Below are 11975 nucleotides of genomic sequence, written 5' to 3'. Positions count from 1 at the left end.
CTGATGGCAGCCATCTTCGACCACCACTGCTAGATGTTTGTCATACACGCACATAACGTTTCTGTTGTTGATTAACTACCCTTCTACTGTCGCGTTACTGTTTGTAGTTTGGATGCCGTCAAGGTGGGGTTCCTGTCGTAAATCCTTAACTGGCCAATCAAAGCTGACGTTTTATGGGAGAAATTGATACCTGCATTTTTCTCATTCCGGACAAAATGGTATGTTTGCTTTTGGACTAGATGTAAGTGTAAATAATTATTGTAGCCATCTATCAACATTCACTCGTTTTCAATTATGGCTATCGCGCATACGTCCCCTCTTGAACCTCCGACTGAATTGCAGCCAATAGTTTCTCTGTATTTTCAATCCCTCAAGCTAAACTTGAAGGCTTTTCAGCCATTGATATCCATGCACGCTCACAGGTTTATTTACACATTTGCAAATCTGGTTGCGCAAAAAGTGATTTGAATAGGCACACACGAATTTCAATACGCACACAGAAATCTCCGCATTGATCGGAATACACAAATAGTTTTGCGACAATAATAGCGCCATAATTTCTGCGATTAATAGGAATGGGAGCTGCTATCTATGGTTTAAGTGTAAACGCCAGCCTGAATCAATCAGGGATTTTCATTGATTCTTATAATCTACTAATCCTATGAGTCTTTTTATAAATAAAATACAAAAAAATAATGCATGTTAGATTCAACTGTTTACTGGTTTTGTTTATTTCTCATCAGTAAAAGCAAACTGAATATTTTAGGATTCAATCACAGAAAAATATAATCAAGTAATAATTTAAATATTTTTAAGGTGCATGCAAAATAAACACTGCTTCCAACTGTGCTCCCAGCTTCATGACAGTATGTAGACAAAACATATTTAAGAGCTGAGTAAATTAATCAGCATGTGACAGTTTCATAGCTGGTTCCAGCTTCTTTGATATGAATATCTGACATTTTCTTTGTTTTTCTGGAGAACATCTTTGGAGCTGGTTGCTGAAAAAGTTAACACTTAACATGTTAATGTGTTAACACTGCAGGGAGAGGGGGAGCATAGTGTGCCTGCTCTGTGCTGTGACAGGAGCGGCACTTAAACAGTCAGCTCGCGTCTGTGATGAAACTGCAGCGCTGCATACAGGAGAGAAGCTGAAGCTAAAGTATCGATCTCATTACACTGGTATCACTCATTTCCTCATGCAGTTTTAGTATAATTATAATTAACCTGGCTAATGCTACAAGCTCACTCGTATTTTTTTTTGGGGGGGGGGGGGGGGGGGGGGTTGTTTGTTTGCTTGTTTTTTTATTACAACTTGTTAATATGGATTGTTTACAGAAAGAAAAAAAGAAATAGCACACAATGAATATCAAAAAAGAACAATCCTGCACACAATCGTCACACTACACAGTCCAAGGAAATAACTACACTGTGGAAGGAAAAGAAAGCAGAATGCTAGGAGGGCTCATGGTCATAATAAAACATTCAGAGCAGTGCATTCCTCAGTGGTTATAAGTGCCTTTTGTTTGTCTGAGTCTTTAATTGACTGAATGTATTGTAACGTTCCGTTATGTCACCCAAGCACCAGGCAGAGGTTTCGTTACTAACACCATTTAATCAGGCCGGACACACACAGAACAGCTCTCGCCGGATACAGCCAACTCTAACTCACACAAGAAAAAAAGAGACCTCCCTCCCAAGAGCGACCCCCCACATCTCCTTCCGGTTCAACCCCAAAACAACCTAACTTAAAGAGAACAATAACTGTGACACACATTTAGCAATAACGTCCATCATGGATCATTACAGTATTGTTTGACCTCATTGTAAAAAGCAGTAAAGTTTGGTTTCCTTCCAGAGTGTTTGCAACAATGAGTGTGATATTTTGACATTAATAACAGATGGTTTATCAAGTAGCCAGAATTATTGTTCTGTGTACAGTTTTTTAACAAGACCAAACAATAAATCTTCCACAATAAGATGAAGTGTTTTTCAGTGTTACTCTGAATAAAGTCACACAGTTCTTGCCAAAATACATTAACTACGAGCTCACTCTGTATCATCCAAAGTCATGTGACACTCGGTCTAAGCCTTTTACACGTTGGATTTCACTCACTTTCCATCTCTTTGGTTATGATTGCAGTTTTTACCTTTGAACAGTCAAATATTTGGGATGTGACGCTCCAAAGCGGAGTTGTTTTGACACACTACTCCAAAACGTGCTTCAAAACACCCACAGCAGGTGACCGTGGTTAACGGAGGCTTTTGTGTGTTTCACGCCTGTTTCCAGGCGGCCAAAGCCCCATGACTCCCTTTTCTCTCTCTCTCTCGCTCACTTTTTAATGAACCTGCTTTTGATACCATTGCTTCTATTCATTACAAGCGGACATACACATGTATAACTCATTATTTTTACTGTAGACAGTGAAGAATGATATAAGTTATCCATTCACAAACAGGAGAAACATTTTCTTTCAGTGCAAAAGTGGATCAATGAACTCCACACACACTGCAACAGCTGACTGTGAGAGCTCAAAATCCTCAGTCCCGCACTTGTTTTGCAGTTTTCGAGCTTTAAAAGTAGCTGCACAAGCTCTATTCATATTCAAAGAGACAGGGCTACGTCCCAAAGTCTGGCCTGCATCCACCCTCTGCTCAGTGTCCTCCTCAGTCATGCTGCTCACCACGATCGCTGCAGAAGTGCTAAACTGAATAAATGAACTGCTTGTACTGCAATAATTTACTGGTGACACAGAAGTTTATGTTTTTCCTTACCCAACTGTATGAATTTGTGTTACTTATAGTTGAAGTGTATCAGAAGAATTCAGCTGAGAGGTCACAGAGGCATCACTGGATGGGCCTGCACCACTGAAGAGTTAGTTTATATAATTAACATATAATTCAACAGTCCTGTTTGTAGAGCGCTCATTGAATAATGATTTTCCACACAAACACTTTTAGTTAATCACCAACTGAAGTGTGTGTTTAACATTAAACATTTGCAAAGTTGGTGTGGACAGGATCAAATTTAATCTTTCAAAGGTCTAGATTAAAATCTAGACCTTTCGTCAGCAGCAGACATATGTCAGCAGCGAACCTTCAGCCTCACCCTTCCAACGTTTAAAACTAAATGTGGACGAGCAGAGCCAAATAACCACTGACGCTGCTGCTGCTTGTAACTTCCATAGTACACAATTGTTTCCACTTTGTTGTTGTTTCTTGGCACTTGTTGGTAATATTTAGCTGAGAGCGATGGAATATTTGCAGTTTTGAAAAATGATCCCTCGTCCAGCTAATCTGAGGTTTAGAAATTGTAATCAAGTTCGTGTTTTTCTCCATAAGAAGGTTGAGCTCCTGCTGATAAATCTCTGCTGCCCACATTGCTCTGGATCCAGCAGGTTCTTCTCTCCTCTCCAGACGAGCCTGATGGATCAGCATCTGGGTGTGGAAGGCAGCTGCATTCACCCACTGCTTCAGAAACTGAGTGTCCATGTGTCCGTCGATCAATCTGGAGTTCTGAGGAAGGAAATACAGGTATACACATCATTAGATTACTCTTGGACATTCATGTACATTAATCGAGGGACACACCATCATAGAATTAATTTTGTACTTCTATAAAAATCTGTAACTTTGTACCTTTAGTCGTGTGAGTTGGGCACTAAGATCGATCTCTGTTTGACGGGTCTCAGAGAGCTGCAGCTGTGGGTTCCTCAGGTTGATCTGCAAATGCTTCAAATACTCGTGCATCAGGTCTCAGACCTTCACAAGAGGAGCAGAATGTTAAAGAAAGTAGCAACATTGAGGACTCTTATGAATACCATTAAAGTTTAAGGTCTTACCTCCCTGGCCTTCTTCTATCCAAACACCCTCTCTAACATTTCAGCTGTGCTCAGTGTTTCTTTGTTTAGGCTTTTGGCAACAACATCTAAGGCCAAGGAAATGATAAGAGGCCCCAATCCGATAGCATGAGGCACTGAGCTGAGCCCACCTAGGGCAGAGCCCACCTTCTCCACAACAGATGCAGCCTGGCCGAGTCCATCACTGTACAACACCTGGTCCCTGTGACTGTTCAGCTTTTTTGGATCTCAGATTTTATTTCAGTTTATGAAAGGTTTTGATTTGATCTTGTGCTCATTCATTTTGCTGATGTTTAATGCTAAACACAAGCTACTGATTATCAAAAGAAGCTTTAGGGCAAGAGTTTCATATGTGAACAAGTTGATTAACAAACTTAATTGAAATGATTTTTTCTCAGAGTGGAAACAGAAAGACAGGAATTGCTTTTTGGCTGTGAACTTGCTTACCTGTCAATTCCAAAATCATCCAACAGAACAGTCTGAGAATGATCTCAGCTTCATCTCCAAGGCTTATCCTCTGGGTGCTTGGAGGCAGTATTTGACCCATTCTCTTGTTTAGCTGTTGCCATGAGAATAATCTCGTGATTTTTCTTCTTTTACATTTAATTGCCTGAGAAAGAACCCTTAACATATTTCTGTGCAATGAAAAATCTGTTATTCCTATTTTGAACTTTAGTATCGACTTTCATTGTGCCCAAAAACTCAATGCAAATCCATTCCCTTGTCCAGCAGCTATCTTTACTTACAGATCTACACTATATTACCAGAAGCATTTGTTTACTCAGGGTGCATGACAAATAAAATACTAACAATGATAAGACACTTGACTGTTCAATAAAACTGTTTTCTGAATTATTTCAACACTTTAATGGTCAAAATCGCGGAATTTACGCATTGCTTGTTCAAACGCATGGAAATGCGGGGTGAGGCAGTGCAGTGCTGGTTCTCACCTCTAGTGGCGCTGTGTCACATACAGTAAAGCAGGCGGTTGGTGCATGCCCCTTGCTGTCTCTCTTTATATCGCCAATATACATGTTTGATGACACATGTGCTACACATGCTGATGATGTCTGTCTAATATACTGAATGAATGTATGTGACATGTTTATTCTTTGTGACTGGTCATAAATGCACGGTGAAAATACACAGGGGGAGGCAGAAAGTACCGTGCTGCACCGATAGGGGACAGTGCTGAGGCAGCACTTCGGGCTGTGGGAGGGAATGGTACCACCGCTACCTGAATGAATGAATAAAACTGACCCAAAACTATTGTATGAAGTTGGCGAATTAATAGAAAATTCCGCTGTTATGACCTCGGAACATATTTAATAATTAACACCGTAGGCCCGGAGAGTCACTAACAATAAATGAAACTGCTAGAGACGTCAGCGTGTGCGCGCACGATTTGTTTTGGTTTGCGTGTGTGTGCGCGCACGAGTGCAGTCAAACGTTCGGCAGAAATGGCGTCATAAGCATTTGAAATTCTAAGTGTTAGATGTTCTCAGTGTTGGACGTTCTAAGCCTTTGATCTTTTTTCTTAACTACATTACTGTTTGTGGATCAAGTCTCACATGTTTACAGCTTCACGGTGAGAAATTAACGGAGAGAGAAACCTTTGGAAAACTTGGAAAAAAGCGACAAATTGCACAAAACTGCAGAGTGAATTCACTGACAAAACTCCCAGTTGTGTAAAAATGAGCCAGGTAGGGGAAACAATCTTATCACATACAGTGCTTAGCACATTTATTAGACCATCTGTCATAAAAACAACAAAACACAAAAATGTTAAAAATCTGTCAAAAACTTGCTTAAAACTAAAAATGATATTCTTACTTATGAGGCAAACTGAATTCCTGCTTTCTGAGAAGTCAGAAATCAATCGAGCAGAACATTCAACCACTAAACTGAATTTTTCTGTTCAAGAATACAAGTCAGTAACTGTAATGTGGCATCTTAATCAAACAACGATCACATGCTTTGCCATTTTTATGCTTTTTTTTTTTGGTAAAACAGCAAATTTGTATATTCATGGATAACTAACTATACTTTTGCATTAAAATGATTCAGTACTTACCAATACTGTTAGTTGCAGGGCAGCTGTGGCACAAATCCTGGTCTAATAAATTTGTTAAGCACTCACAACAAGTCACACATAGTTTCAGAGAAGATGAAAATCAAACACTTTAATTATTTGTAATGAAGAGTTCTGTCATGCTTTGAGGACATTATAAAAATATATTTTCCACACGTTAATATGTAACATTGAATTGTGACTTTCTCTCGTGCAGTCTTAATGCTTCAAGTTGCATCTTTTATCTGTTGTTTGGATGCAGACAGCTTTTGTGATTTCAAAGTCCCATCATGATGAGAACTTTGTGTTGATGTGTAAAACTTGCCTCCTCACTAACACCTGATTGTCTTTTCTTTCTAGATATCAGCTAAACCAAGGAAAAGCAGGCAGAGTCATCTAGACCTGCTAGCACTCAGTTTTGAAGATACTGAAGTGCCCTGTGCCAGCTATGTAGAGGCTTTATCAGAAAAGTAAGTCATGAGTTTGAAGTCATCAGTTCTCACCATATACACACATATACAGTGGTCAAAGGTTTGTTTTATTCAATCAATCTGTTTTTCTTTCAGTTATTGGAGGGCATTAGCCGATGGTGCCTCTGAGTCAGAAGTGGATGTTCTGCTGGCCGAGATGTGTCGGTGGCTTTTAGGACATGTTACCACTTCGATCCTCGATAAAATCGAACCTCGGGTTACAGCCCACCGACACAAACGTGTTCCCAAAGTCACCGCACGCACCTCTACTAACCTGTAAGTTCTCAAGTCAAACTCAGCTCTACACGCTTGTATTTCCTTAAATAATCCACATTACACGGATCATCGAGTGATCCTGGTGATTCTCAGAGTTTAAAGAACAGTTTTTCTTCCTGTTGTTTCTCAGAATATTTTCCATCATGTTTGAAATCAGTCATTTAATGAAGCCCCTAAGTTTGTGTGTGTGTGTGTGTGTGTGTGTGTGTGTGTGTGTGTGTGTGTGTGTGTGTGTGTGTGTGTGTGTGTGTGTGTGTGTGTGTGTGTGTGAGACTTTAGTCCTGACTAAATTCTCTTTTTCTTTTTTAAGGATAATAAGTGACTCTCTGCTGAGTTGGTGCAGGTACTGCAGGGTGACAGAAGATGATGTTGAGGCCTGCTTTGGAGACATCCTGGATGACTGTTTTTATCAGCTCCTGGCTGTTGTCCAAATACCGTCCTATGACTCAGCCAGACTCCGATCTTTACTTTCAACTGAGGTCGCAAAGAGAGTCAACTTAGTCATGAGTTATCGCACAGGGTCACATTCTGTGAAATCACATTCACTCATGATGGAAATGAATAATAACATCATCAACATCGTAAAAATGTGCAAAAAGCCCCTTTCTCCGCAACATCCAGCTAAGAATAATATGAATATCTATGACATAATGCTGAACTTACCAAAACTGGATGAAGATGACAGTCTTCTACAAGAATCTGCAGAGACCAGCGCAGAGACCAGCACAGAGACCAGCTCAGAGACCAGCACAGAGACCAGCTCAGGGACCAGTTCAGAGACCAGCTCAGGGACCAGCGCAGAGAATAGCGCCGAGCCCAAGGGAGAGAATAGCGCAGAGACCAGCTCAGAGACCAGCTCAGAGACCAGCGCAGAGCCCAGCGCAAAGAATAGTGCCGAGCCCAAGGGAGAGAATAGCGCAGAGACCAGCGCAGAGAATAGTGCCGAGCCCAAGGGAGAGAATAGCGCAGAGACGAGCGCAAAGAATAGTGCCGAGCCCAAGGGAGAGAATAGCGCAGAGCCCAGCGCAGAGCCCAGCACAGAGACCAGCTCAGAGACCAGCTCAGAGACCAGCACAGAGACCAGCACAGAGACCAGCTCAGAGACCAGCTCAGGGACCAGCGCAGAGAATAGCGCCGAGCCCAAGGGAGAGAATAGCGCAGAGACCAGCTCAGAGACCAGCGCAGAGCCCAGCGCAAAGAATAGTGCCGAGCCCAAGGGAGAGAATAGCGCAGAGACCAGCGCTGAGACCAGTGCAGAGAATAGCGCAGAGCCCAGCGCAGAGAATAGTGCCGAGCCCAAGGGAGAGAATAGCGCAGAGACCAGCTCAGAGCCCAGCACAGAGACCAGCGCCGAGAATAGCGCCGTGACCGGCGCTGAGAGCGCAGAGAGCCAAACTCTGCTACTTGAGTTTGACAACTTTCTCACCTTGTTTCTTGCAACGTTAGTCGGCTACATTGCAAAGAAAACCCAGACATCAGTTGGAAACATCGATTTGGTACCGATAATAACTGGTGTAAAGGACTGGTTTATGAAAGACCAGAGTTACACCGTACCACAAGATGTTAAAAAACTGCACAAAATCATATACAAGAACCTGAAACAAATTTGTGGATCCAAATACAAACTTCAGGATATGATGACAAAGGCTGATCTGTCTTTCGTGACTCTTGTTGCGACTGCACTAAAAGCGCAGTTTAAAAAAGCAGAGGAGCCAAAGAAGATGTGGAGAATTTTCAAAAGGAGCACTAAAGGTCCTGAAGTCTGTGAGAATAAATCAGCAAAGTCTCACAGCCAAGAAGATGAAACGAATGGATCCACATCCTCCCATCAACACAACAGACAGGGCAGAGGTTTCAGGAGGACCTGCGCTTCCATATTTGGTTGTTTGAGGAAGGCATTCACTTGCTGCACTACCAGCAATGAAAGTGAATGAAACAAGAGAATAATCCTCTTGAAAATTAAGTAGGGCTAAGTCCCAGCTCTGCTTTGTCAAGCTACCAAATTTAAAAAGCTCTACATAATCTGAAGTCACAACCCTCTTTTCAAAAGTTTCAATTATTTTAAAGTAAATTAGTGCTTCAGTCGCGGCAGATGGCTGCCCCTCCCTGAGCCTGGATCTGCCGGAGGTTTCTTCCTGTTACAAGGGAGTTTTTCCTCCCCACTGTCGCCTGGTGCTTGCTCATAGGGGGCTGTCCGGTTGTCGGGGTTTTGACGCTGCAGGGTCTTTGCCTTGCAGTTTTGCTCAGACAACAGGACAGTTTTTAAAATCTTGCACTGTGCACCATAAGTTGATTCTGAATCTTTCTCCAAAGGAGGGTTGTTTGGGTAATTTGGGTTGTTGCATCTCAATTGGTTTGTCACCAAATAAAAATGAATTGGAAACCTAAACAAATGCATGTTTGTGACTTTTTCCAGAGTATTTGACTTGTTGAAGGTATAGGAGTAAAATGGTTTGTGCTTAATGCAAACATCTGTGATGTGGAGACAAACACTGTGACCCACAGCGGTCACTGATTGTTGGATTACAGATTAATTATATCTGACTGGATGTTTGACACAAAGGAACACTGAACCCTGTAGATGGGGAAATTTTTGAAACTAAATACTGTAAATATAAAACTGTTTTCAAGCATTGCAGCTGTTTTTGACTCAGAGTCAACAAAGGAAATGTTTCCTGCAGCATCCAACAGTCAGTTCAAAATAAACCGAGTCAAAGGCAGATTTCACCTGGAGAGATCAGCAGTTTGATTTTAACAGTCTCTAATAACAGTAGTATATGGATGGTGGCGTTACATAGCTAGTAACAAAGTCTGATGCTAGTATATGTTTCCTAATCTATTACAAAAATCCTTTTTTACCCAAAGCATCAGCTGAATGGGTTTTTATTCAGTGTGTTTCACTCTAGCCAACTAGGAGCCTTATACGCGGCAGATTCTGCAGCGGACGGCTGAATGCGTCCTTACATCCTACTAACAGATCTAATTTAATGTACATGAAATAAAATATCCACTACCAGTGTCATTTTTTTTTAAATTAAAGTAGGTTTTTAAAATGTAGTGAATACAACTTCAGTGCTGTGATGTGTTTCAAATGTAATTCTTTGTCTGGAAGTTTCCCTCTGTTGCCAACACATCAGGGTTCCTTTTTCTGCCTGTAAATTTTGTGGATTTCTCTCTATCGGGATCTTCAACATATTCTGTGTAAGCTTGTGTGATGAGAAGCACAGCACTCAGTTTCTTAGCGATTTGAATACCTGTGTTCACCACATTATTTTTCCACGTTAAAGCATGGGCCGTCAGCCATGTGATCAGCTGACAAAGTCAGACCGAGGAGTTTGGATTCACTGTTTCAAACCTGAGTAGAAAGAAAGTCTGATCATCCCCTCACCGTCACCCCTCCACACTGCTCCTGCATGTTCGTGCTTGCGCGCGAGTGTAACCCTCCAAAAGTGGTGGCTTTGCGGGTGCTCGGTAGTGGATGTTCTGACATGTCCTACTAACAGATATAGTTTAAAAGAAATAAAATAAAACATTACTAGCATGATTTTTAATTAAAGTACAATAAAAAAAAAAGTCGTTCAAATGACAGTGGAAAAAACTGCTAAATGGCAACAGTACCAGACCATGAAATCCAAAATGGTTTATCTCCATAGTAGAAACATTTAATCACCGTAAATCAAGAGACAAGATTTAACTTTAATTTTTACTGTCATAATATGTTGAAACCACACTGTAGCGGTCCCTTGGATGTATGAACCAGACGTGTAGAGTTTCAGAGGGTGTCGTTTATTTCTTCTCTTTTGGCGAGCACCATACACCAGACAGTGTTACACCGTGAAAACTACAGAACAAAAACAGAGTGCCTCCATGTCGTTTCACACGTAATTCTTATTATATTCCAATATTAATCACAACTCAAAATACAACCAAATAATCAGTATTAACAACTGAATCACATTTCCTTTAAATAAACAAATTAAACTTTCACAAACGCACACTACCTTTAATCTTGTGGTTGTGCAATTTAACTCATACAAACAAATGAAATGACATTTTTCCTCAGGTAAAACAAATAGCATCGGTCATAAGATGTACAGTCAACATTTCTATACCTCACTCCGCTCTCCAAGGGCGCTAATCAAGTTTAGACCTTAACGTCTTCGCTAGCAAGCTCTCCACTTCTGAGTTTGCGTTTCAGCGCAGGATTCTTAGAAAAAGGAGCGAAACAGTAAAGACAATGAAGTAATGACAACACAAGCTTGTGTCTTACAAAACCTCAACTTATAAACAATAAATACTAGGGCTGGGAAGCTCCACACAGAAGTCTGGACACTGTGTCGCAGGTGCGACAGGTGTTTCGAAACACTGCTCCAAGCCTGGTTCAAAACACCTACATCACGTGACTGTGATTTTGCGCGGTTCACTCCTGCTGTTTCCAGGCGGCCGAGGCGCCAGGACTCATTTGTCTTTTCTTCTTCTTCTTTTTAATGAACCTGTCATTTTGGGCTGGGTCTTGTAATTGCTGAATGAATGTTTTTGATACCAACGCTTTTATTTATCACAAGCGGACACTGATTATTGTTACTGTGGACGGTGAAGAATGAAGTAGGCGATCCAGTCACAAACAGAAAGATTTTCTTTCGGTGCAAAAACGAATCAACGAACTGAGCCCACGCAGGGACAGCTGACTGTGGGGCTCAAACCCTCAGTCCTCCACTTGTTTCTGCACGTGCCGAAATGACCTCTATTTATTTTCAGAGACATCAGGGGAACCTCCCAAAGTCTGACCTGCATCCACCCTCCGCTCAGTGTCCTCCTCAGTCTCGCTGCTCACCACGATCGCTGCAGAAGCCTAAACCGAAACGTGGCTGTTTAAGGTTTTCATTAACAAATTTGTGTAACTTATAGTTGAAGCGTATCGGTAGAATTCAGCTTCAGGGGACACAGCCTGAACGCCCGAAACCCGTCTATAAGTTGACGCTGTAACCTGTGACCCGAAAAGTGCACAGCAGGAGGATTCTTACTGAGAACAAATATTTTTAATCAAGAAAAACCGCGTCTATGTGATCTGTTTCTTAATTCTCGTGACTAATGATCTTTTCCTTTTTTATTCCCACTGAGGTTTCTGGTGTAAATGTCCCATAAACAGAAAGGAGAAAGGCTGCAGGTTCAAAGCCTCACAGAGTCAAACATCACGGTCATGTCACAGATACACGTCCACACAAGTCGCAGATAAGGAAAGTTTCTTCATGTTTCAGAGGTCTCTCAGTGGAGGATGGCGTGTTTCCTCAGATTCAT

The 11975-nt window shown here is 41.5% G+C and overlaps 1 protein-coding gene across 1 annotated transcript; it reads left to right on the top strand.

Moving 5' to 3' along the window:
• The first annotated feature begins 5425 nt into the window (after window positions 1-5425).
• LOC115788225 (flocculation protein FLO11-like) lies at window positions 5426-11663 on the top strand. The gene is made up of 5 exons (XM_030741172.1): window positions 5426-5563; window positions 6292-6401; window positions 6498-6677; window positions 6988-8173; window positions 11586-11663. Exons 1-5 carry the CDS (start codon window positions 5555-5557, stop codon window positions 11661-11663), a joined length of 1563 nt encoding a protein of 520 aa, XP_030597032.1. The 5' UTR covers window positions 5426-5554.
• The last annotated feature ends 312 nt before the right edge of the window (window positions 11664-11975 follow it).

Source organism: Archocentrus centrarchus, chromosome 11 (genome assembly GCF_007364275.1).
Source record: "Archocentrus centrarchus isolate MPI-CPG fArcCen1 chromosome 11, fArcCen1, whole genome shotgun sequence".
Taxonomy (NCBI): Eukaryota; Metazoa; Chordata; class Actinopteri; order Cichliformes; family Cichlidae; genus Archocentrus; species Archocentrus centrarchus.
The sequence above is the reverse complement of the archived record's forward strand: the minus strand, read 5'-3'. Positions and strand labels throughout refer to the sequence as shown.

What these genes read in the sequence shown, in the direction of transcription:
- LOC115788225 (XM_030741172.1), top strand. An exon ending in GTAGAGGCTTTATCAGAAAA is followed by an intron (nt 6,402 to 6,497) that starts GTAAGTCATGAG and finishes TTTTTCTTTCAG; the next exon opens with TTATTGGAGGGCATTAGCCG. An exon ending in CAGTTGGAAACATCGATTTG is followed by an intron (nt 8,174 to 11,585) that starts GTACCGATAATA and finishes TGTAACTTATAG; the next exon opens with TTGAAGCGTATCGGTAGAAT.